Source organism: Hypanus sabinus (assembly GCF_030144855.1).
Source record: "Hypanus sabinus isolate sHypSab1 chromosome X1 unlocalized genomic scaffold, sHypSab1.hap1 SUPER_X1_unloc_16, whole genome shotgun sequence".
NCBI lineage: Eukaryota > Metazoa > Chordata > Chondrichthyes > Myliobatiformes > Dasyatidae > Hypanus > Hypanus sabinus.
Genome location: NW_026778964.1, coordinates 365,894 through 390,412, shown reverse-complemented (window position 1 = coordinate 390,412; position 24,519 = coordinate 365,894). Strand labels below are relative to the sequence as shown.

The following is a 24,519-nucleotide window of genomic DNA, read 5'->3' as shown; positions in this document are numbered from 1 at the left end:
AGGTACAGGAGCCTGAAGACACACACTCAGCGATTCAGGAACAGATTCTTCCCCTCTGCCATCAGGGACGAGGTACAGGAGCCTGAAGACACACACACTCAACGATTCTGGAACAGCTTCTTCCCCTCTGCCATCAGGGAGGAGGTACAGGAGCCTGAAGACACACACTCAGCGATTCAGGAACAGCTTCTTCCCCTCTGCCATCAGGGAGGAGGTACAGGAGCCTGAAGACACACACACTCAACGATTCAGGAACAGCTTCTTCCCCTCTGCCATCAGGGAGGAGGTACAGGAGCATGAAGACACACACTCAACGATTCAGGAACGGCTTCTTCCCCTCTGCCATCAGGGAGGAGGTACAGGAGCCTGAAGACACACACTCAACGATTCAGGAACAGCTTCTTCCCCTCTGCCATCAGGGAGGAGGTACAGGAGCCTGAAGACACACACTCAACGATTCAGGAACAGCTTCTTCCCCTCTGCCATCAGGGAGGAGGTACAGGAGCCTGAAGACACACACTCAGCGATTCAGGAACAGATTCTTCCCCTCTGCCATCAGGGACGAGGTACAGGAGCCTGAAGACACACACACTCAACGATTCTGGAACAGCTTCTTCCCCTCTGCCATCAGGGAGGAGGTACAGGAGCCTGAAGACACACACTCAGCGATTCAGGAACAGCTTCTTCCCCTCTGCCATCAGGGAGGAGGTACAGGAGCCTGAAGACACACACACTCAACGATTCAGGAACAGCTTCTTCCCCTCTGCCATCAGGGAGGAGGTACAGGAGCCTGAAGACACACACTCAACGATTCAGGAACGGCTTCTTCCCCTCTGCCATCAGGGAGGAGGTACAGGAGCCTGAAGACACACACACTCAACGATTCAGGAACAGCTTCTTCCCCTCTGCCATCAGGGAGGAGGTACAGGAGCCTGAAGACACACACTCAACGATTCAGGAACAGCTTCTTCCCCTCTGCCATCAGGGAGGAGGTACAGGAGCCTGAAGACACACACTCAACGATTCAGGAACAGCTTCTTCCCCTCTGCCATCAGGGAGGAGGTACAGGAGCCTGAAGACACACACACTCAACGATTCTGGAACAGCTTCTTCCCCTCTGCCATCAGGGAGGAGGTACAGGAGCCTGAAGACACACACACTCAACGATTCAGGAGCAGCTTCTTCCCCTCTGCCATCAGGTTTCTGAACGGACAGTGATGTTCCCTCATTATTTTCTTTTGCTCTCTTTTTGCACTATTTATTTAATTTAAATTATAAACAGAAATACAGAAAACCTACAGCACAATACAGGCCCTTCAGCCCACAAAGCTGTGCCGAACATCTCCCTACCTTAGAACTACCGAGGCTTTACCCACAGCCCTCTATTTTTCTAAGCTCCATGTAGCCATCCAGGAGTCTCTTGAAAAACCTTATCGTTTTTCCTTCTTGTAACTTATAGCTTTTTAAATTATGTATTGCTGTGTTCTGCTGCTGCAAAACAACAAATTTCATGACATTTGCCTGCGATATTAAGCTTGATTCTGATTTTGTAATTCCCAGCTTACAGTACAACTGTCGAGCTCTTGCTCACCTCCGAAGCCCTTTTACATCTTTCTCTGAGATCCCACTTAGTGTTTTTACTTCCTCCCCACCCCAAAAATCAACAGCAAACTCGTAAATATCAGAATCAGGTTTATTATCACCGGCATGCATCCTGAAATTTGTTAACTTAGCAGCAGCAGCTCAAGAAACACATAATATAGAAGAGGAAAAAAAAATAAAAATAAAAATAATAAATAAGTCAATCAATTACAGTATACTTATATTGAATAAACTAAAAATCATGCAAAAAACAATAATATATACTAAAAAGTGAGGTAGTGTTCATGAGTTCAATGTCCATTTAGGAATTGGAAGGCAGAGGGGAAGAAGCTGTTCCTGAATCGTTGAGTGTGTGTCTTCAGGCTCCTGTACCTCCTCCCTGATGGCAGAGGGGAAGAAGTTGTTCCTGAATCGCTGAGTGTGTGTCTTCAGTCTCCTGTACCTCCTCCCTGATGGCAGAGGGGAAGAAGTTGTTCCTGAATCGCTGAGTGTGTGTCTTCAGGCTCCTGTACCCCCTCCCTGATGGTAACAGTGAGAAAAGGGCATGCCCTGGGTGCTGGAGGTCCTTAATAATGGACGCTGCCTTTCTGAGACACCGCTCTTTGAAGATGTCCTGGGTACTTTGTAGACTAGTACCCAAGATGGAGCCAACTAAGTTTATGACCATCTGCAGCTTCTTTCAGTCCTGTGTAGCCCCCCTCCCCCTAAATACCAGATGGTGGTGCAGCCTGTCAGAATGCTCTCCACGGTACAACTGGAGATGTTTTTGAGTGTATTTGTTGACATACCAAATCTCCTCAAACTCCTAATAAAGTATAGCCGCTGTCTTGCCTTCTTTATAACTGCATCGATTCGTCGGATCCTCAGAGACAGGACATTTAGTTCATTTGACGCAAGTTGTTAACAACAAAGACCATGAACGGCTGGGGTCCAAGCTTTGGCAAGCATCAAGCCTCCAGCCACAACCTGTCGCTTATCCGCAACTCTTTGGGACCATCAAAATGAAAACCACAGGTTCCAAATGCACACAGTTTAGCAGCAGAATCATCTTTGAAAGAAGGAGAACTAAGGGCAGTAGTTTCGTGAACCGTCCGAAGGACGTCGCCAAAGTTTGCCGGGACCCAAAGAGTGGGAATAAACTGCGTCAATGACCCTGTGGTTCACTACTCCGTGCATTTTCCCTTTGTTTTCCTGCTGTTTGCGTGACTTTTTCCCCGTGTTTTTTGCTTGCTCGTTGGGGGTTTAATGTATTCTTTGTTTCGTGGCTGGTCGAGGGGAAGGTGGATCTCAGGGTCGTGTACCGCCAACATACCGGTAATGAATCCGCGTGCCCGCCGGGTTTCTGCGGACCGAGGTTAGCTCCTCACCTTGGACGTGGTGATCTTCTCCACTTCCAGCGCGTAGTCGAGGAGAGGCGTCGCCGGGAAATGCTGTTTCACAAAGTCCTTCAATATCTGCACTCGCATGTCCGGGTTATTAATCTGCAACCAGGGAAGTTTGACTCGTCACCACAGCCCACAATGCAACAAGTATATAAATATATACACACACACACAGACACAAAAACAGCATTAACTATAAGACATACTTGATCTGAAGGCATCGGTCAGACCACACTTGCAGTCATCATTATGCGCGGTGTCATATGACATCATCATTACGGGCCGCGTCGTATGACATGGGCGATCACGGTCTTTTCATGACCATGATTGCTCTTGTAAATTTTTTTTTACAGAAGTGGTTGGCCATCGCCTTCTCCCAGACAGTGTTTTTACAAGTCGGGTGACCCCCAGCCATTATCAATACTCTTCAGAGATTGTCTGCCTGGCGTCAGTGGTCGCATCACCAGGACTTGTGATCTGCACCGGCTGCTCGTACGACCGTCCACCACCTGCCCCCACGGTTTCACCTGACCCTGATCGGGGGGGGGGGGGCTAAGCAGGTGCTACACCTTGCCCAAGGGTGACCCACAGGATAGCGGAGGGAAGGAGCGCCTCACACCTCCTTTGGTAGAGACGTATCTCCACCCCACTACCCCAGCAAGCACATTCGGGCAGCTTATTTTAGGAAGGTTGGGCTGGTATTACAGAGGCTACAGAGGAGGTTCACAAGAGTGATTCTGGGAATGAATGGGTTAACGCATGACAAGCACTTGATGGCTCTGAGTCTATACACTGGAGTTTCTAAGAATGGGAGGGGGGGGGTGAATCTCATTGAAACCTATCGAATTTTGAAAGGCCTAGATAGAGTTGATGTGGAGAGGATGTTATATTTAAACTAGGTTCTTGATTAGTGAGGGTGCCGAGGGGTAGGGAGGGACAAGGCAGGGTATTGGGGTTGAGGGGGTTAATAAATCAGCCCTGATGGAACGATGGAGCAGACTCGGGTGAGTGGCCGAATTATGCTCCGACGTCTTACAGTCTAACTTAATATACAGGTCCACAATCCCTTATATGAAATCCTTGGGGCCAGTTGCATTTCGGAATTCAGGATTTTTTGGATTTCAGAATCCCTCCTTATTGGTTCCGGGACACCCCCGTGGATACCAAAAAAACACATGTGCTCAAGTCCCTCATTTAACCTGTCTCAGTGAGGGTGGACTTTATGACCCTGCGCAGCACCAGACATCCTCCCGTATACTTTAAAACATCTCTAGATTACTTATAATACCTAATACAATGTAAATAGTTGTTGTACTGTATCGTTTAGGGAATAATGACAAGAAAAGAAATTATTTCCAACTAAAACATTCAATAGAACAATATACAGCTTCAAACGAACCAAATTAAACACGTGGTAAATGACTTATTGGAATAAATGTAAAATGTCACTGTCACTATAAATCTGCAGTAACTTGTCTTTCTGTTTCTTTAAATCATATACAGTGGTTAGTTCCGACACCATATTCTTCAGTAAGACACCGCACAGACACACCACGATCAAGCTTCTGTAATAACTCCACTTTCTGTGTAACTGATAATGATAGATGCTTCCTTCTCTTTCTCTCATTGGGGTATCTGCAGCTCTTTTTGGACATTTTCACAGTGAAAATTAACACAAAGTCAACAGTGAACGCAAATTATCAGCGAACAGCAAATGCGCGTGTGACCAGTACAAGCGCCGAGCCACAACTGATGTCTGGCGGCCTCTCACGCCTGAGTGACGTCAGCTGTTGGCGAGAAAGAAAGCTTCGGATTTCGGAGTTTTTTGGATTTCAGAGTTTTTGGATTTCAGAGTTTTAGAATTTCAGAGTTTTAGGATTTCAGAATTTCGGTTAAGGGATTGTGGACCTGCATTATATCTCAGTCATCCTGCCCTAAGCTAACGTATTTCTAGGATTAACAAAGGAAAGTCGCACTGAGTCAAAAGATTACCCCTTTAACCCTGCCACCTAAAAGACGCTAACCCACTGAACCTCCACAACACTCCTGACCACAGAAGTCCAAGGATGCCCTCTTTATCAGCTCTGTTCGGTATGGCTAACAACCTGCTTTGATACTGGAGATCCATGAGACCGGTAAGATACATTTGCACCACCCTTTCATCATGGCTGATCCATTTCCCCTCTCAGCCCCAATCTCCTGCCGTCTCCCCGTATCCCTTCATGCCCTGACCAATCAAGAATCTAACAGCCCCAGCCTTAAATGTACCCAGTGACTTGGCCTGCACGGCCGCCTGTGGCAACGAATTCCACAAATTCACCACTCTCTGGCTGAAGAAATTCTTCCTCATCTCCACTCTAAAATGACACCCCTCTACTCTGTGGCTGTGTCACAGCAACATAGAAAACCTACAGCACAATACAGGCCCTTCGGCCCACAAAGCTGTGCTGAACATGTCTTTACCTTAGAAATTACCAAGGGATACCCATAGCCCTCTATTTTTCTGAGCTCCATGTACCTGTCCAGCAGTCTCTTAAAAGACCCTATCGTATCCACCTCCACCACCGTTGCCAGCAGCCCATTCCACACACTCACCACTCTCTGTATAAATAACTCAACCCTGACATCCCCTCTGTACCTACTTCCAAGCAACTTAAACCTGTGCCCTCTTGTGGCAACCATTTTAGCTCAGGGAAAAAGCCTCTGACTATCCACACGATCAATGCCTCTCATCATCTTGTACACCTCTATCAGTTCACCTCTCATCCTCTGCCCCTCCAAGCTGAAAAGGCCGAGTTCACTCAACCTATTCTCATAAGGCACGCTCCTGAATCCAGGCAACATCCTTGTAAATCTCCTCCGCACCCTTTCTATGGTTTCCACATCATTTCTGTAGTGAGGCGACCAGAACTGAGCACAGTACTCCAAGTGGGGTCTGACCAGGGTCCTATGCAGCTGCAACATTACCTCTCAGCTCTGAAACTCAATTCCACGATTGATGAAGGCCAATACACCGTACGCCTTCTTAACCACAGAGTCAACCTGCACAGCAGCTTTGAGTGTCCTATGGACTCAGACCCCAAGATCCCTCTGATCCTCCACACTGCCAAGAGTATTACCATTAATACTATATTCTGCCATCATATTTGACCTACCAAAATGAACCACCTCACACTTGTCTGGGTTGAACTCAATCTGCCACTTCTCAGCCCAGTTTTGCATCCTATCAATGTCCCCCTGTAACCTCTGACAGCCCTCCACACTATCCACGACACCTCCAACCTTTGTGTCATCAGCAAATTTACTAACCCATCCCTCCACTTCCTCATCCAGGTCATTTATAAAAATCACATAGAGTAGGGGTCCCAGAACAGATCCCTGAGGCACACCACTGGTCACCGACCTCCATGCAGAATATGACCCGTCTACAACCACTCTTTGCCTTCTGTGGGCAAGCCAGTTCTGGATCCACAAAGCAATGTCCCCTTGGATCCCACGCCTCCTTACTTTCTCAAAAAAGCCTTGCATGGGGTACCTTATCAAATGCCTTGCTGAAATCCATATACACTACATCTACTGCTCTACCTTCAGCAATGTGTTTAGTCACATCCTCAAAAAATTCAACTAGGCTCGTAAGGCACGACCTGCCTTTGATAAAGCCATGCTGACTATTCCTAATCATATTGTACCTCTCCAAATGTTCATAAATACTGCCTCTCGGGATTTATGCCTCCTGCGGTCTCAGACTCCCCCAACATAGGGAACATCTTCTGCACATCAACTCTATCAAGACCTTTCACCATTTCATAGGTTTCAGCGAGGTCCAGTGAATACAGGACCAGAGCCATCAGACGCTCTTCACATGACAAGCCTTTCAATACCAGAATCATCTTCATGAACCTCCTTTGAACCCTCTCCAGTTTCAGCACATCCTTTGCAAGATCAGGGGCCCAAAACTGCTCACAGTACTTCAAACGAGGCCTCACTAGTGCCTTTTCAAGCCTCAACATTATATCACTGCTTTTACATTTCAGCCTTCTCAAAATAAATGCTGACATTGTATTTGCCTTCCCGCACCACCAACTCAACATGCAAATTAACCTTGAGGGAATCTTACACGAGGACTCTGAAGTCGCTTTGCGCCTCAGATTTTAGAAAATAGACTACTTCTTCAACCAAAGTGCACTTCCAGACAGTCCTGCCCACCAGCCATTACTGCATCTGGGCACGAGACCCAGGCAAACCTGCATTTGTCCTGTCGAATCCCACGGGAACTTCGAATATTTCAGCTGAACCTAAAGAGTGTACGCCCTGCCTGGCTTGTCTTGTTACAGACGGCGACTTTACCTTTCCAGAAGTCAATCCCACAAGCCTTTGCCGTGCTCTTTACTGCATCCATGCATGTTTTAGTTGGGAGACAGCAAGGCACCTGCACACAATATTCTGATACAGTTCCAACGGGACCCTACACAATATCTGATGCAGTTCCAACGGGACCCTACACAATATTCTGATACAGTTCCAACGGGACCCTACACAATATCTGATGCAGTTCCAACAGGACCCTACACAATATTCTGATACAGTTCCAACGGGACCCTACACAATATCTGATGCAGTTCCAACGGGACCCTACACAATATTCTGATACAGTTCCAACGGGACCCTACACAATACTCCTGTTACAGTTCCAACGGGACCCTACACAATATCTGATGCAGTTCCAAAGGGACCCTACACAATATTCTGATACAGTTCCAACGGGACCCTACACAATATCTGATGCAGTTCCAACGGGACCCTACACAATATTCTGATACAGTTCCAACGGGACCCTACACAATATCTGATGCAGTTCCAACGGGACCCTACACAATATTCTGATACAGTTCCAACGGGACCCTACACAATATCTGATGCAGTTCCAACGGGACCCTACACAATACTCCTGATGCAGTTCCAACGGGACCCTACACAATATCTGATGCAGTTCCAACGGGACCCTACACAATACTCCTGATGCAGTTCCAACGGGACCCTACACAATATCTGATGCAGTTCCAACGGGACCCTACACAATACTCCTGATGCAGTTCCAACGGGACCCTACACAATATCTGATACAGTTCCAACGGGACCCTACACAATACTCCTGATACAGTTCCAACGGGACCCTACACAATATCTGATACAGTTCCAACGGGACCCTACACAATATCTGATGCAGTTCCAACGGGACCCTACACAATACTCCTGATGCAGTTCCAACGGGACCCTACACAATACTCCTGATACAGTTCCAACGGGACCCTACACAATACTCCTGATACAGTTCCAACGGGACCCTACACAATACTCCTGATACAGTTCCAACGGGACCCTACACAATATCTGATACAGTTCCAACGGGACCCTACACAATACTCCTGATACAGTTCCAACGGGACCCTACACAATATCTGATGCAGTTCCAACGGGACCCTACACAATACTCCTGATACAGTTCCAACGGGACCCTACACAATATCTGATGCAGTTCCAACGGGACCCTACACAATATTCTGATACAGTTCCAACGGGACCCTACACAATATCTGATGCAGTTCCAACGGGACCCTACACAATATTCTGACACAGTTCCAACGGGACCCTACACAATATCTGATGCAGTTCCAATGGGACCCTACACAATACTCCTGATACAGTTCCAACGGGACCCTACACAATATCTGATGCAGTTCCAACGGGACCCTACACAATACTCCTGATACAGTTCCAACGGGACCCTACACAATATCTGATGCAGTTCCAACGGGACCCTACACAATATTCTGACACAGTTCCAACGGGACCCTACACAATATCTGATGCAGTTCCAACGGGACCCTACACAATACTCGTGATACAGTTCCAACGGGACCCTACACAATACTCCTGATACAGTTCCAACGGGACCCTACACAATATCTGATACAGTTCCAACGGGACCCTACACAATATCTGATACAGTTCCAACGGGACCCTACACAATATCTGATACAGTTCCAACGGGACCCTACACAATATCTGATGCAGTTCCAACGGGACCCTATACAATACTCCTGATGCAGTTCCAACGGGACCCTACACAATACTCCTGATACAGTTCCAACGGGACCCTACACAATACTCCTGATACAGTTACAACGGGACCCTACACAATACTCCTGATACAGTTCCAACGGGACCCTACACAATACTCCTGATACAGTTCCAACGGGACCCTACACAATATCTGATACAGTTCCAACGGGACCCTACACAATACTCCTGATACAGTTCCAACGGGACCCTACACAATATCTGATGCAGTTCCAACGGGACCCTACACAATACTCCTGATACAGTTCCAACGGGACCCTACACAATATCTGATGCAGTTCCAACGGGACCCTACACAATATTCTGATACAGTTCCAACGGGACCCTACACAATATCTGATGCAGTTCCAACGGGACCCTACACAATATTCGGACACAGTTCCAACGGTACCCTGCACAATATCTGATGCAGTTCCAATGGGACCCTACACAATATTCTGATACAGTTCCAATGGGACCCTACACAATATCTGATGCAGTTCCAACGGGACCCTACACAATATTCTGACACAGTTCCAACGGGACCCTACACAATATCTGATGCAGTTCCAATGGGACCCTACACAATACTCCTGATACAGTTCCAACGGGACCCAACACAATATCTGATGCAGTTCCAACGGGACCCTACACAATATCTGATGCAGTTCCAACGGGACCCTACACAATATTCTGATACAGTTCCAACGGGACCCTACACAATATCTGATGCAGTTCCAACGGGACCCTACACAATATTCTGACACAGTTCCAACGGGACCCTACACAATATCTGATGCAGTTCCAACGTGACCCTACACAATATTCTGATACAGTTCCAACGGGACCCTACACAATATCTGATGCAGTTCCAACGGGACCCTACACAATATTCTGACACAGTTCCAACGGGACCCTACACAATATCTGATGCAGTTCCAACGGGACCCTACACAATATTCTGATACAGTTCCAACGGGACCCTACACAATATCTGATGCAGTTCCAACGGGACCCTACACAATATTCTGATACAGTTCCAACGGGACCCTACACAATATCTGATGCAGTTCCAACGGGACCCTACACAATACTCCTGATACAGTTCCAACGGGACCCTACACAATACTCCTGATACAGTTCCAACGGGACCCTACACAATATCTGATGCAGTTCCAACGGGACCCTACACAATACTCCTGATACAGTTCCAACGGGACCCTACACAATATCTGATGCAGTTCCAACGGGACCCTACACAATATTCTGATACAGTTCCAACGGGACCCTACACAATACTCCTGATACAGTTCCAACGGGACCCTACACAATACTCCTGATACAGTTCCAAAGGGACCCTAACACAATATTCTGATACAGTTCCAACGGGACCCTACACAATATCTGATGCAGTTCCAACAGGACCCTACACAATACTCCTGATACAGTTCCAACGGAACCCTACACAATATCTGATGCAGTTCCAACGGGACCCTACACAATATTCTGATACAGTTCCAACGGGACCCTACACAATATCTGATGCAGTTCCAACGGGACCCTACACAATATTCTGATACAGTTCCAAAGGGACCCTACACAATATCTGATACAGTTCCAACGGGACTCTACACAATACTCCTGATACAGTTCCAACGGGACCCTACACAATATCTGATGCAGTTCCAATGGGACCCTACACAATACTCCTGATACAGTTCCAACGGGACCCTACACAATATCTGATGCAGTTCCAATGGGATCCTACACAATACTCCTGATACAGTTCCAACGGGACCCTACACAATATCTGATGCAGTTCCAACGGGATCCTACACAATACTCCTGATACAGTTCCAACGGGACATCTGATGCAGTTCCAACGGGACCCTACACAATATTCTGATACAGTTCCAACGGGACCCTACACAATATCTGATGCAGTTCCAACGGGACCCTACACAATATTCTGATACAGTTCCAACGGGACCCTACACAATATCTGATGCAGTTCCAACGGGACCCTACACAATATTCTGATACAGTTCCAACGGGACCCTACACAATATCTGATGCAGTTCCAACGGGACCCTACACAATATTCAGATACAGTTCCAACGGGACCCTACACAATATCTGATGCAGTTCCAACGGGACCCTACACAATACTCCTGATACAGTTCCAACGGGACCCTACACAATACTCCTGATACAGTTCCAACGGGACCCTACACAATATCTGATGCAGTTCCAACGGGACCCTACACAATATTCTGATACAGTTCCAACGGGACCATACACAATATCTGATGCAGTTCCAACGGGACCCTACACAATATCTGATGCAGTTCCAACGGGACCCTACACAATATTCTGATACAGTTCCAACGGGACCCTACACAATATTCTGATACAGTTCCAACGGGACCCTACACAATATTCTGATACAGTTCCAACGGGACCCTACACAATATCTGATGCAGTTCCAACAGGACCCTACACAATATTCTGATACAGTTCCAACGGGACCCTACACAATATCTGATGCAGTTCCAACGGGACCCTACACAATATTCTGATACAGTTCCAACGGGACCCTACACAATACTCCTGATAGAGTTCCAACGGGACCCTACACAATATCTGATGCAGTTCCAACGGGACCCTACACAATATCTGATACAGTTCCAACGGGACCCTACACAATATCTGATGCAGTTCCAACGGGACCCTACACAATATCTGATGCAGTTCCAACGGGACCCTACACAATATTCTGATACAGTTCCAACGGGACCCTACACAATATCTGATGCAGTTCCAACGGGACCCTACACAATATTCTGATACAGTTCCAACGGGACCCTACACAATATTCTGATACAGTTCCAACGGGACCCTACACAATATTCTGATACAGTTCCAACGGGACCCTACACAATATCTGATGCAGTTCCAACAGGACCCTACACAATATTCTGATACAGTTCCAACGGGACCCTACACAATATCTGATGCAGTTCCAACGGGACCCTACACAATATTCTGATACAGTTCCAACGGGACCCTACACAATACTCCTGTTACAGTTCCAACGGGACCCTACACAATATCTGATGCAGTTCCAACGGGACCCTACACAATATTCTGATACAGTTCCAACGGGACCCTACACAATATCTGATGCAGTTCCAACGGGACCCTACACAATATTCTGATACAGTTCCAACGGGACCCTACACAATATCTGATGCAGCTCCAACGGGACCCTACACAATATTCTGATACAGTTCCAACGGGACCCTACACAATACTCCTGATACAGTTCCAATGGGACCCTACACAATATCTGATGCAGTTCCAACGGGACCCTACACATTATTCTGATACAGTTCCAACGGGACCCTACACAATATCTGATGCAGTTCCAACGGGACCCTACACAATACTCCTGATACAGTTCCAACGGGACCCTACACAATATCTGATGCAGTTCCAACGGGACCCTACACAATATCTGATGCAGTTCCAATGGGACCCTACACAATACTCCTGATACAGTTCCAACGGGACCCAACACAATATCTGATGCAGTTCCAACGGGATCCTACACAATACTCCTGATACAGTTCCAACGGGACCCTACACAATATCTGATGCAGTTCCAACGGGATCCTACACAATACTCCTGATACAGTTCCAACGGGACCCTACACAATATTCTGATGCAGTTCCAACGGGACCCTACACAATATCTGATGCAGTTCCAACGGGACCCTACACAATATTCTGACACAGTTCCAACGGGACCCTACTCAATATCTGATGCAGTTCCAACGGGACCCTACACAATATCTGATGCAGTTCCAACGGGACCCTACACAATATCTGATACAGTTCCAACGGGACCCTACACAATATTCTGATACAGTTCCAACGGGACCCTACACAATATCTGATGCAGTTCCAACGGGACCCTACACAATACTCCTGATACAGTTCCAACGGGACCCTACACAATACTCCTGATACAGTTCCAACGGGACCCTACACAATATCTGATGCAGTTCCAACGGGACCCTACACAATACTCCTGATACAGTTCCAACGGGACCCTACACAATATCTGATGAAGTTCCAACGGGACCCTACACAATATTCTGATACAGTTCCAACGGGACCCTACACAATACTCCTGATACAGTTCCAACGGGACCCTACACAATACTCCTGATACAGTTCCAACGGGACCCTAACACAATATTCTGATACAGTTCCAACGGGACCCTACACAATATCTGATGCAGTTCCAACAGGACCCTACACAATACTCCTGATACAGTTCCAACGGGACCCTACACAATATCTGATGCAGTTCCAACGGGACCCTACACAATATTCTGATACAGTTCCAACGGGACCCTACACAATATCTGATGCAGTTCCAACTGGACCCTACACAATATTCTGATACAGTTCCAAAGGGACCCTACACAATATCTGATACAGTTCCAACGGGACTCTACACAATACTCCTGATACAGTTCCAACGGGACCCTACACAATATCTGATGCAGTTCCAATGGGACCCTACACAATACTCCTGATACAGTTCCAACGGGACCCTACACAATATCTGATGCAGTTCCAACGGGATCCTACACAATACTCCTGATACAGTTCCAACGGGACCCTACACAATATCTGATGCAGTTCCAACGGGATCCTACACAATACTCCTGATACAGTTCCAACGGGACATCTGATGCAGTTCCAACGGGACCCTACACAATATTCTGATACAGTTCCAACGGGACCCTACACAATATCTGATGCAGTTCCAACGGGACCCTACACAATATTCTGATACAGTTCCAACGGGACCCTACACAATATCTGATGCAGTTCCAACGGGACCCTACACAATATTCTGATACAGTTCCAACGGGACCCTACACAATATCTGATGCAGTTCCAACGGGACCCTACACAATATTCTGATACAGTTCCAAAGGGACCCTACACAATATCTGATACAGTTCCAACGGGACTCTACACAATACTCCTGATACAGTTCCAACGGGACCCTACACAATATCTGATGCAGTTCCAATGGGACCCTACACAATACTCCTGATACAGTTCCAACGGGACCCTACACAATATCTGATGAAGTTCCAACGGGACCCTACACAATATTCTGATACAGTTCCAACGGGACCCTACACAATACTCCTGATACAGTTCCAACGGGACCCTACACAATACTCCTGATACAGTTCCAACGGGACCCTAACACAATATTCTGATACAGTTCCAACGGGACCCTACACAATATCTGATGCAGTTCCAACAGGACCCTACACAATACTCCTGATACAGTTCCAACGGGACCCTACACAATATCTGATGCAGTTCCAACGGGACCCTACACAATATTCTGATACAGTTCCAACGGGACCCTACACAATATCTGATGCAGTTCCAACTGGACCCTACACAATATTCTGATACAGTTCCAAAGGGACCCTACACAATATCTGATACAGTTCCAACGGGACTCTACACAATACTCCTGATACAGTTCCAACGGGACCCTACACAATATCTGATGCAGTTCCAATGGGACCCTACACAATACTCCTGATACAGTTCCAACGGGACCCTACACAATATCTGATGCAGTTCCAACGGGATCCTACACAATACTCCTGATACAGTTCCAACGGGACCCTACACAATATCTGATGCAGTTCCAACGGGATCCTACACAATACTCCTGATACAGTTCCAACGGGACATCTGATGCAGTTCCAACGGGACCCTACACAATATTCTGATACAGTTCCAACGGGACCCTACACAATATCTGATGCAGTTCCAACGGGACCCTACACAATATTCTGATACAGTTCCAACGGGACCCTACACAATATCTGATGCAGTTCCAACGGGACCCTACACAATATTCTGATACAGTTCCAACGGGACCCTACACAATATCTGATGCAGTTCCAACGGGACCCTACACAATATTCTGATACAGTTCCAACGGGACCCTACACAATACTCCTGATACAGTTCCAACGGGACCCTACACAATATCTGATGCAGTTCCAATGGGACCCTACACAATACTCCTGATACAGTTCCAACGGGACCCTACACAATATCTGATGCAGTTCCAACGGGATCCTACACAATACTCCTGATACAGTTCCAACGGGACCCTACACAATATCTGATGCAGTTCCAACGGGATCCTACACAATACTCCTGATACAGTTCCAACGGGACCCTACACAATATCTGATGCAGTTCCAACGGGACCCTACACAATATTCTGATACAGTTCCAACGGGACCCTACACAATATCTGATGCAGTTCCAACGGGACCCTACACAATATTCTGATACAGTTCCAACGGGACCCTACACAATATCTGATGCAGTTCCAACGGGACCCTACACAATATTCTGATACAGTTCCAACGGGACCCTACACAATATCTGATGCAGTTCCAACGGGACCCTACACAATATTCTGATACAGTTCCAACGGGACCCTACACAATATCTGATGCAGTTCCAACGGGACCCTACACAATACTCCTGATACAGTTCCAACGGGACCCTACACAATATTCTGATACAGTTCCAACGGGACCCTACACAATATCTGATGCAGTTCCAACAGGACCCTACACAATATTCTGATACAGTTCCAACGGGACCCTACACAATATCTGATGCAGTTCCAACGGGACCCTACACAATATTCTGATACAGTTCCAACGGGACCCTACACAATACTCCTGATAGAGTTCCAACGGGACCCTACACAATATCTGATGCAGTTCCAACGGGACCCTACACAATATCTGATGCAGTTCCAACGGGACCCTACACAATATCTGATACAGTTCCAACGGGACCCTACACAATATCTGATGCAGTTCCAACGGGACCCTACACAATATCTGATGCAGTTCCAACGGGACCCTACACAATATTCTGATACAGTTCCAACGGGACCCTACACAATATCTGATGCAGTTCCAACGGGACCCTACACAATATTCTGATACAGTTCCAACGGGACCCTACACAATATTCTGATACAGTTCCAACGGGACCCTACACAATATTCTGATACAGTTCCAACGGGACCCTACACAATATCTGATGCAGTTCCAACAGGACCCTACACAATATTCTGATACAGTTCCAACGGGACCCTACACAATATCTGATGCAGTTCCAACGGGACCCTACACAATATTCTGATACAGTTCCAACGGGACCCTACACAATACTCCTGTTACAGTTCCAACGGGACCCTACACAATATCTGATGCAGTTCCAACGGGACCCTACACAATATTCTGATACAGTTCCAACGGGACCCTACACAATATCTGATGCAGTTCCAACGGGACCCTACACAATATTCTGATACAGTTCCAACGGGACCCTACACAATATCTGATGCAGTTCCAACGGGACCCTACACAATATTCTGATACAGTTCCAACGGGACCCTACACAATACTCCTGATACAGTTCCAATGGGACCCTACACAATATCTGATGCAGTTCCAACGGGACCCTACACATTATTCTGATACAGTTCCAACGGGACCCTACACAATATCTGATGCAGTTCCAACGGGACCCTACACAATACTCCTGATACAGTTCCAACGGGACCCTACACAATATCTGATGCAGTTCCAACGGGACCCTACACAATATTCTGATACAGTTCCAACGGGACCCTACACAATATCTGATGCAGTTCCAACGGGACCCTACACAATATTCTGATACAGTTCCAACGGGACCCTACACAATATTCTGATACAGTTCCAACGGGACCCTACACAATATCTGATGCAGTTCCAACGGGACCCTACACAATACTCCTGATACAGTTCCAATGGGACCCTACACAATATTCTGATACAGTTCCAACGGGACCCTACACAATACCGGATAGAGTTCCAATGGGACCCTACACAATATCTGATAGAGTTCCAATGGGACCCTACACAATACTCCTGATACAGTTCCAACGGGACCCTACACAATACTCCTGATACAGTTCCAACGGGACCCTACACAATATCTGATAGAGTTCCAACGGGACCCTACACAATATCTGATAGAGTTCCAATGGGACCCTATGTAATTACAGCATGGTGTCTGTTGTACACAAATTCCCTGCAATAAACCACACACACTTCTGTCTTGCCCTGGTTTGGAGGTTCGCGAGCCTCAACGACTGGAGTGCAATCAGGGTTAGAACTCACCGACTTCACCCGGTGTCCGATCCCCATGATCAGCCTCCCTTCCTTCTTCATCTTGTTGACAAAGTCCATCGCGATGAGGCTGCTGTCAAAGGCCTTGCTGAACTGCTTGGCGGCCGCGTCCAGCGCACCTCCGAACCGGTCGCCCTGCAGAAGGGTAAACAGACCCAAGTCACGGGCGGCGCATTAGCTCAGGGGCGCCTGTCCCAGCAACTCTTCAAATAATCGTGGGGCGGCAGGGTGGAGATACGTCATTTACTGTGCAAGTATACAACTCTGAGATTCTCCTTCTCCAGACAGTCACAAAACCGAGAGAACGGCAACACAATTATCACCCCACCCCCCCAAAAAAGGAAACAAGAACACAGGCCCCCAAAATACCCCCCTCCCCGTGCAAAAAAACACAAGAACTCAACATGAACATCGACCCTCCACCCCACCCGAACCCCTCCTCCAGAATGAAACACAGAAAGAACATCAGGCTCCGAGTACCCCCTCTTCCTGCGGAAAGAAACTCACAAACAAGACAAGAGCATCAGTCCTCCCCCCAATCCCTTTCCCCTCCCACACAAAAAAAAAGAGAGAGGACAGGTGAGAAACATAGAATATAAAAAAAACTGTAGGATTGAGAAACAAAGTCCACAGAGCACAGTCTGAACCTATACGTAAAATGCAGAAAACCTCGATGACCTCCTCCACTAGCCTGCGGGTCATCCTGGGCGAGGGGTAGCACTTGCTTAGCCCCCCCCCCCCCCGATCAGGGTCACGCGAAACCACGGGACCAGGTGGTGGATGGTCGTACGAGCAGCCGGTGCAGATCACGAGTCCTGGTGATGCGACCACTGACGCCAGGCAGACAATCTCTGAAGTATTGATAATGGCTGGGGGGGGGGTCCATTTCTGTCCAGAAGGTGGCAATGGCAAACCACTTCTGTAGAAACATTTCGACTTACATAGAACATAGAATAGTACAGCACATTACAGGCCCTTCGGCCCACAATGTTTTGCTTACAAATGGTTTCATAGGAATGCTCTGCCTTTGGATAGCGGGGGAAACCTGTACTATTGTTTGTACAACACACACAAAATGCTGGTGGAACACAGCAGGCCAGGCAGCATCTATAGGGAGAAGCACTGTCGACGTTTCGGGCCGAGACCCTTCGTCAGGACTAACCAAAAGGAAAGATAGTAAGAGATTTGAAAGTAGTAGGGGGAGGGGGAAATGCGAAATGATAGAAGACCGAAGGGGGTGTGATGAAGCTAAGAGCTGGAAAGGTGATTGGTGAAAGTGATACTGAGCTGGAGAAGGGAAAGGATCATGGGACGGGAGGCCTCGGGAGAAAGAAAGGGGGAGGGGAGCACCAGAGGGAGATGGAGAACAGGCGAACAACTAAATATGTCAGGGATGGGGTAAGAAGGGGAGGAGGGGCATTAACGGAAGTTAGAGAAATCAATGTTCATGCCATCAGGTTAGAGGCTACCCAGCCGGTATATAAGGTGTTGTTCCTCCAACCTGAATTTGGATTCATTTTGACAGTAGAGGAGGCCATGGATAGACATATCAGAATGGGAATGGGATGTGGAATTAAAATGTGTGGCCACTGGGAGATCCTGCTTTCTCTGGCGGACCGAGCGTCGGTGTTCAGCAAAACGGACTCCCAGTCTCCGCTGGGTCTCACCAATATATAAAAGGCCACACCGGGAGCACCGGACGCAGTATACCACACCAGCCGACTCACAGGTGAAGTGTCGCCTCACCTGGAAGGACTGTCTGGGGACCTGAATGGTGGCGAGGGAGGAAGTGTAAGGGCAGGTGTAGCACTTGTTCCGCTATTGTTTGTATGTTATTAGTTTAGGCAGATTGCGTTTGTCTATTATTGTGATTTAAATGAAGATCAGACCACATTTTGTGAGTAATTAATACAGAAAACCAGGGTACTGCAAAGGGTTCACAAACTTTCTCGCAACTGTATCTCATCAGCCGATCGCGTGGCAGCAACCCAATGAATAAAAGCACGCAGACATAGACCAAACATCAGATTGGGGAAGAAATGTGATCCAAGTGACTATGACTGTGGACTGATTGCTGGTGCCAGATGGGGTGGTTTGAGTATCTTAGAAACCGCTGAATCTTCCGGAATTTTCACGCACAACAGCCTCTACAGCAGGGGATTCCAGACCCCTCCTGATGCCACGGACCAATGCCATTCAGCAAGGGGCCCGTGGAACCCCTGTTTTCCGGAGTTTACAGGGAATGGTGCGAAAAAACCAGAACCTTCCAATGAGCGGCAGTTGTGCGTTAGCGAGAGAGGTCAGAGGGGAACGGCCAGACTGGCTCGAGCTGACAGCAACTGAGATGAACACAAAGTACACCGCAGTTGCTGTGGTCAAACAAAAACGTACCAACAATCTGGAGGAACTCAGCAGGTCGGGCAGCATCCGTGGAAATGAGCAGTCAACGTTTCGGGCCGAGACCCTTCGTCAGGACTGAAGAGGGAGGGAGCAGGAGTCCTATAAAGAAGATAGGGGGAGGGTGGAAGGTGTCAGGTGGAAAACCAATCAGAGGAAAGATCAAGGGGTGAGGGAGGGGAAGCAGGGAGGGGATAGGCCGGAGAGGTGAAGAAGGAATGTAAGGGGAAAGCACTATGGGAAGTAGAAGGAGGCGGAGTCATGAGAGAGGTGATAGGCAGCTAGAAGAGGAGGCAGAGTGAAAATGAGATGGTGGAAGGGAGAGGGAGTTACCGGAAGTTGGAGAATTCGATGTTCATTCCAAGGGGCTGGAAACTACCCAGACGGTATATGAGCTGTTGCTCCTCCAACCTGAGTCTGGCCTGTAGAGGAGGCCCTGTATGGACTTATCTGAATGGGAACGAGAGGCAGAGTTGAAGTGGGTGGCAACCGGGAGATCCCGTCTGTTGTGGCGGACGGAGTAGAGGTGCTCAACGAAGCGGTCCCCCAATCTGCGTCGGGTCTCACTGACGTAGAGGCCGCCGCACCGGGAACACTGGATGCAATCGATGTCCCCGACAGACTCACAAGTGAAGTGTTGCCCCACCCGGAAGTACTGTTTGAGGCCCTGATAACTCATAACTAGGCGCTCGAACGGCGGTGGGCTGGAGAGCGTCTCTGAACGCACAACACATCGAACCTCGAAGTGGGCAGGCTGCAGCAGCCGGGGGATCACTAGACACCCTGGCGGCCACCTAAATATTAGGCACAGGTGAGTAGGCAGTTAATTGAAAAATGACGAAGAGCAGGTATCGCTCGGTGCATCAATCTCAGTTACACGCTAACACTGAGCTTTGTGTGTCCACCTTACCACTTTGCTATTCTGACAGCTCGAGGTCCCGTACCGACTAGTTTAAAATAAAACCAGAAAACCGAAGAGCAGCGAAGGCAGGCGGGTTAAAATCTCCGCGTTTAACGCGCGCCCGGGGTGACTCACAATGGTCAGAAGGCCGGACGTGAGGCTGGAGATCAGGTCCTTCCCGGCCCGGGCGCACACGATGGTGTTGTGAGCCCCGGAGACGGCTGGCCCATGGTCGGCCGTCACCATCAGGCACATCTCGATGAACTGACAGGCGTGTTTCGGCAACCTTGAAGGGAAGGCAAGATTAGTACCCCACACGGGCAAGGAGCGAGAAAGAAAATTAAATTTATTTTGCGTTTGTTACGCCCTTACAACCAGCAGATCTATGCTGGAGGAACGTAGCAGTATCTGCGCAGAGGACTGAGCTGTCGACATTTTGGGCAAAGACCTTTCTTCATTCTCCTGATGAAGGGCCTGATACATTGACTGCTCATTCCTCTCCGCAGACGTTGCCTGACCTGCTGACACCACCAAACACAGGAGCTGGCTGTGGACTACAGGAGGAGCGGAGACAAGCTCACCCCTACTGACATTAATGGATCTGGGGTTGAGCGGGGGAACAGCTTCAAATTCCTCAGCATCCACATCACTCACGTGGTCTGTACTCACCAACGCCTCTTTTACCTCAGATGGCTGAGGAAGTTTGGTATGGGCTCCCAAATCTACAGGGGCACAATTCGGAGCATCCTGACTGACTGCATCACTGCCTGGTATGGGAACTGTACCTCCCTCAATCGCAGGACTCTGCAAAGAGTGGTGTGGACAGCCCAGTGCACGCTCCACATCCACTCTATCTGTGTCCTCTGGTCCTAGACTCCCCCACTATAGGACACATCCGCTCCACATCCACTCTATCTGTGTCCTCTGGTCCTAGACTCCCCCACTATAGGACACATCCTCTCCACATCCACTCTATCTGTGTCCTCTGGTCCTAGACTCCCCCACTATAGGACACATCCGCTCCACATCCACTCTATCTGTGTCCTCTGGTCCTAGACTCCCCCACTATAGGACACATCCTCTCCACATCCACTCTATCTGTGTCCTCTGGTCCTAGACTCCCCCACTATAGGAAACATCCTCTCCACATCCACTCTATCTGTGTCCTCTGGTCCTAGACTCCCCCACTGTAGGAAACATCCTCTCCACATCCACTCTATCTGTGTCCTCTGGTCCTAGACTCCCCCACTATAGGAAACATCCTCTCCACATCCACTCTACCTGTGCCCTCTGGTCTGAGATAGGAAATGTCCTCTCCAAACCCACTTTATCAGGGACTTTCAGTGTTCGAGAGGTTTTGAGGAGGTAAGGGAGGAACCATTTGGAACCAGCAATCTATTTCGGTCTGGAGGAACGTGGGGCCACTTGGCGTACCTCGTCTGCTGGCTGGAGTCCCTTGTCGACACCTGTCGTGTTTATACTTCACTACTGGAATGATGCAGGCTTTGTTTTTAAACAGAGAGACTGATATTTATTTCGAGCCTCCTGGTGCCAGAAAGTGCGTCACAACCTACTGAGTACGTCTAGACTACTGGGCAGAACGGCCATGTTGTGCTCCGATTTCCCAAGTTACATAATGAAATTTAACTCTTCATTCTCTCTTTTTTCCTTTCCAGATCTTCTACGCAGCATCTTTGGACAAGGAGGGAGTGAAAATAACCTTTTTTTTTTCCACACCGTCCCCCAATAAAAGAGGTTTACCACGTTGCTGCCTGGATTAGAGGGCGTGTTCTGTCACGAGAGGGTGGAGAAGAGGTTTGCAAGGATACTGCTTAGGTGAGAGGGCAAGTGCTGTACCTGGAGCGTGCTGTGGAGAGGGTGCACGAGGTTCACTGGGATTCTGCCTGGATTAGAGGGCACGTTGGACGAACTTGGGCTGTTTTCTCCGGAGCGGCGGAGGCTGAGGGGCGATCTCATGGAGGATTATGAGAGGCACAGACAGAGTGGAAAGAGAGCTTCTTTCTCCCCCACAAGGGCTGAAATGTCTAATACCAAGAGGGCGTGCTTTTACGGCGAGAGGGGGTAATTTCAAAGGGGATGTGAGGGGCAAGACGGGACAACTTCCGACAACCAGCCGGAACATCCTGGGAGCTCGGGAGGAGACCCATGCGCGGTCAACGGGGAGAGGGGACAAACTCCTTCCACTTGGAAGGATACAGGGACCTCGTGTAGGCGGACGAGATCAGTTCAGCTGGCCACTCGATGACCCACTGCTGTGGAGCGAACTTGCCGACAACAGCCTAGGCCAGTGTCAGCCCACGATCTTACTCGATGGGCCAGGTGGCCGACTCCCGTCCCGATTTCCCGCTCTCTTCACTGGCTCAGCGCAACGCTGTGGGCCGAGGGGTCTGCTCCTGCGTACAAGTCACCAAGTGACGCGTACGGCACAACGCTACTCGTGCGGTGGGCGGTGGGCAGCCCTGAAGAGGGACTCGGGGAGAGGGATTTCACCGGACGGTCGGAACAAGGTACGCGCCTCACCTTCTCTGGAACCAGAGCAGGCCCAGGACGCCGCCCAGGCCCATGTCCTCCTTGAAGATCTCGGTGATAGGCATCCCGGCGTAGATCAGCTCCTGGCCCCTCTCGTCACAGATGCTGGTCATGAAGGAGGCGGGCTTCCGAATCAGACCCAACTCCTGTTGAGGAAGGAAACGGGACACGCCCCGGACATCAGAACAAGGCCACGTCACCTGCGTTTACTCTACTATCTAAGGAGACTCCTCGACGTACGTTCTATACGTGCTGGTCAGCAGCAGCTCGACTATCCCACCAGGCTGTCAGAGTTCTGCTTTATTTTGCTTAAACGATTCAAGAACAGCTTCTTCCCCTCCACCATCAGATTTCTGAACCCACCCCTGAGCTTCCACTGTGCGCTGTGTCTGCCAGGCTGAGTCGGGCGGCGCCATGGAAGTCCATAGCGGGGGTATTCCCTTCTGCCACCGGCGTGGGATGGCGAGTCTGTCGGGACCTTGAGGACTTGTGGAAACTGTGTGATGGTTCTTTCCAACTTATAGTCTTTTAACATCTTTGGACTATTTTTACTGTGCCCATGGTCTGTTTTTTTTAAATCAATTATGGTATTGTCTGCACTGTTGTAACTATATGTTAACTATAACTATATGGTTTTGTGTAGGTCTTGTAGCTTTCGTTTTTGGTTTGTTGGGTGGTAGAGTTGGTCTCCTAACTTGGTGTGTCTGGGTAGTCTTGTTTTGTCTGGTGGGTTTGGAGCTCCTTTCCGGGGAACGCGCTAAGACGGTAGCGCAATGTTAATACTCAGCAGCCTCTCCGGACTCCGGGTTTGGGGATTGCCAAACGTTATGTGGATTTTCTGGTAGAGTCTGTTTTGTCGTGTGCTCTTGTGACATCATTCTGGAGGAACGTTGTCTCATTTTTTAAACTGCATGGCATTTGTCGTTTCTAAACGACAATAAACTGAAACTGAACTGAACTGAGCACTACCTCACCAGTTTTCCTCTCTTTTGCACTACCCGTTTCATTTAATTTCTTCAGGATATTTTTCTCGTTGTAATTTACAGATCATTCCTTATTGCACTGTACTGCTGACACAAATCACCTCAAGATTCAGGGGAGAAGATTTAGGACGGAGATGAGGAGAAACCTGTTTCTCCCAGAGAGTGGTGAACCTGTGGAATTCTCTGCCCAGGGAAACAGTTGGGGGCTTCCTCACTAAATATTTTTAAGATACAGTTAGATAGATTTTTACATAGTAGGGGAA

At 48.4% G+C, this 24,519-nt stretch overlaps 1 protein-coding gene across 1 annotated transcript in view; it reads right to left on the bottom strand.

The window, feature by feature from the left end:
- The window catches only part of LOC132385611 (ATP-citrate synthase-like), a 174,275-nt gene that overhangs the window by 10,916 nt on the left and 138,840 nt on the right, over positions 1–24,519 (bottom strand). The window contains exons 27-30 of the mRNA XM_059957784.1: positions 23,265–23,419; positions 20,859–21,009; positions 17,417–17,560; positions 2,970–3,083 (exon numbers count right to left, since the gene is read on the bottom strand). Coding sequence (XP_059813767.1) covers positions 2,970–3,083; positions 17,417–17,560; positions 20,859–21,009; positions 23,265–23,419 — 564 coding nt within the window. The remainder of the gene's footprint in view (positions 1–2,969; positions 3,084–17,416; positions 17,561–20,858; positions 21,010–23,264; positions 23,420–24,519) is intronic.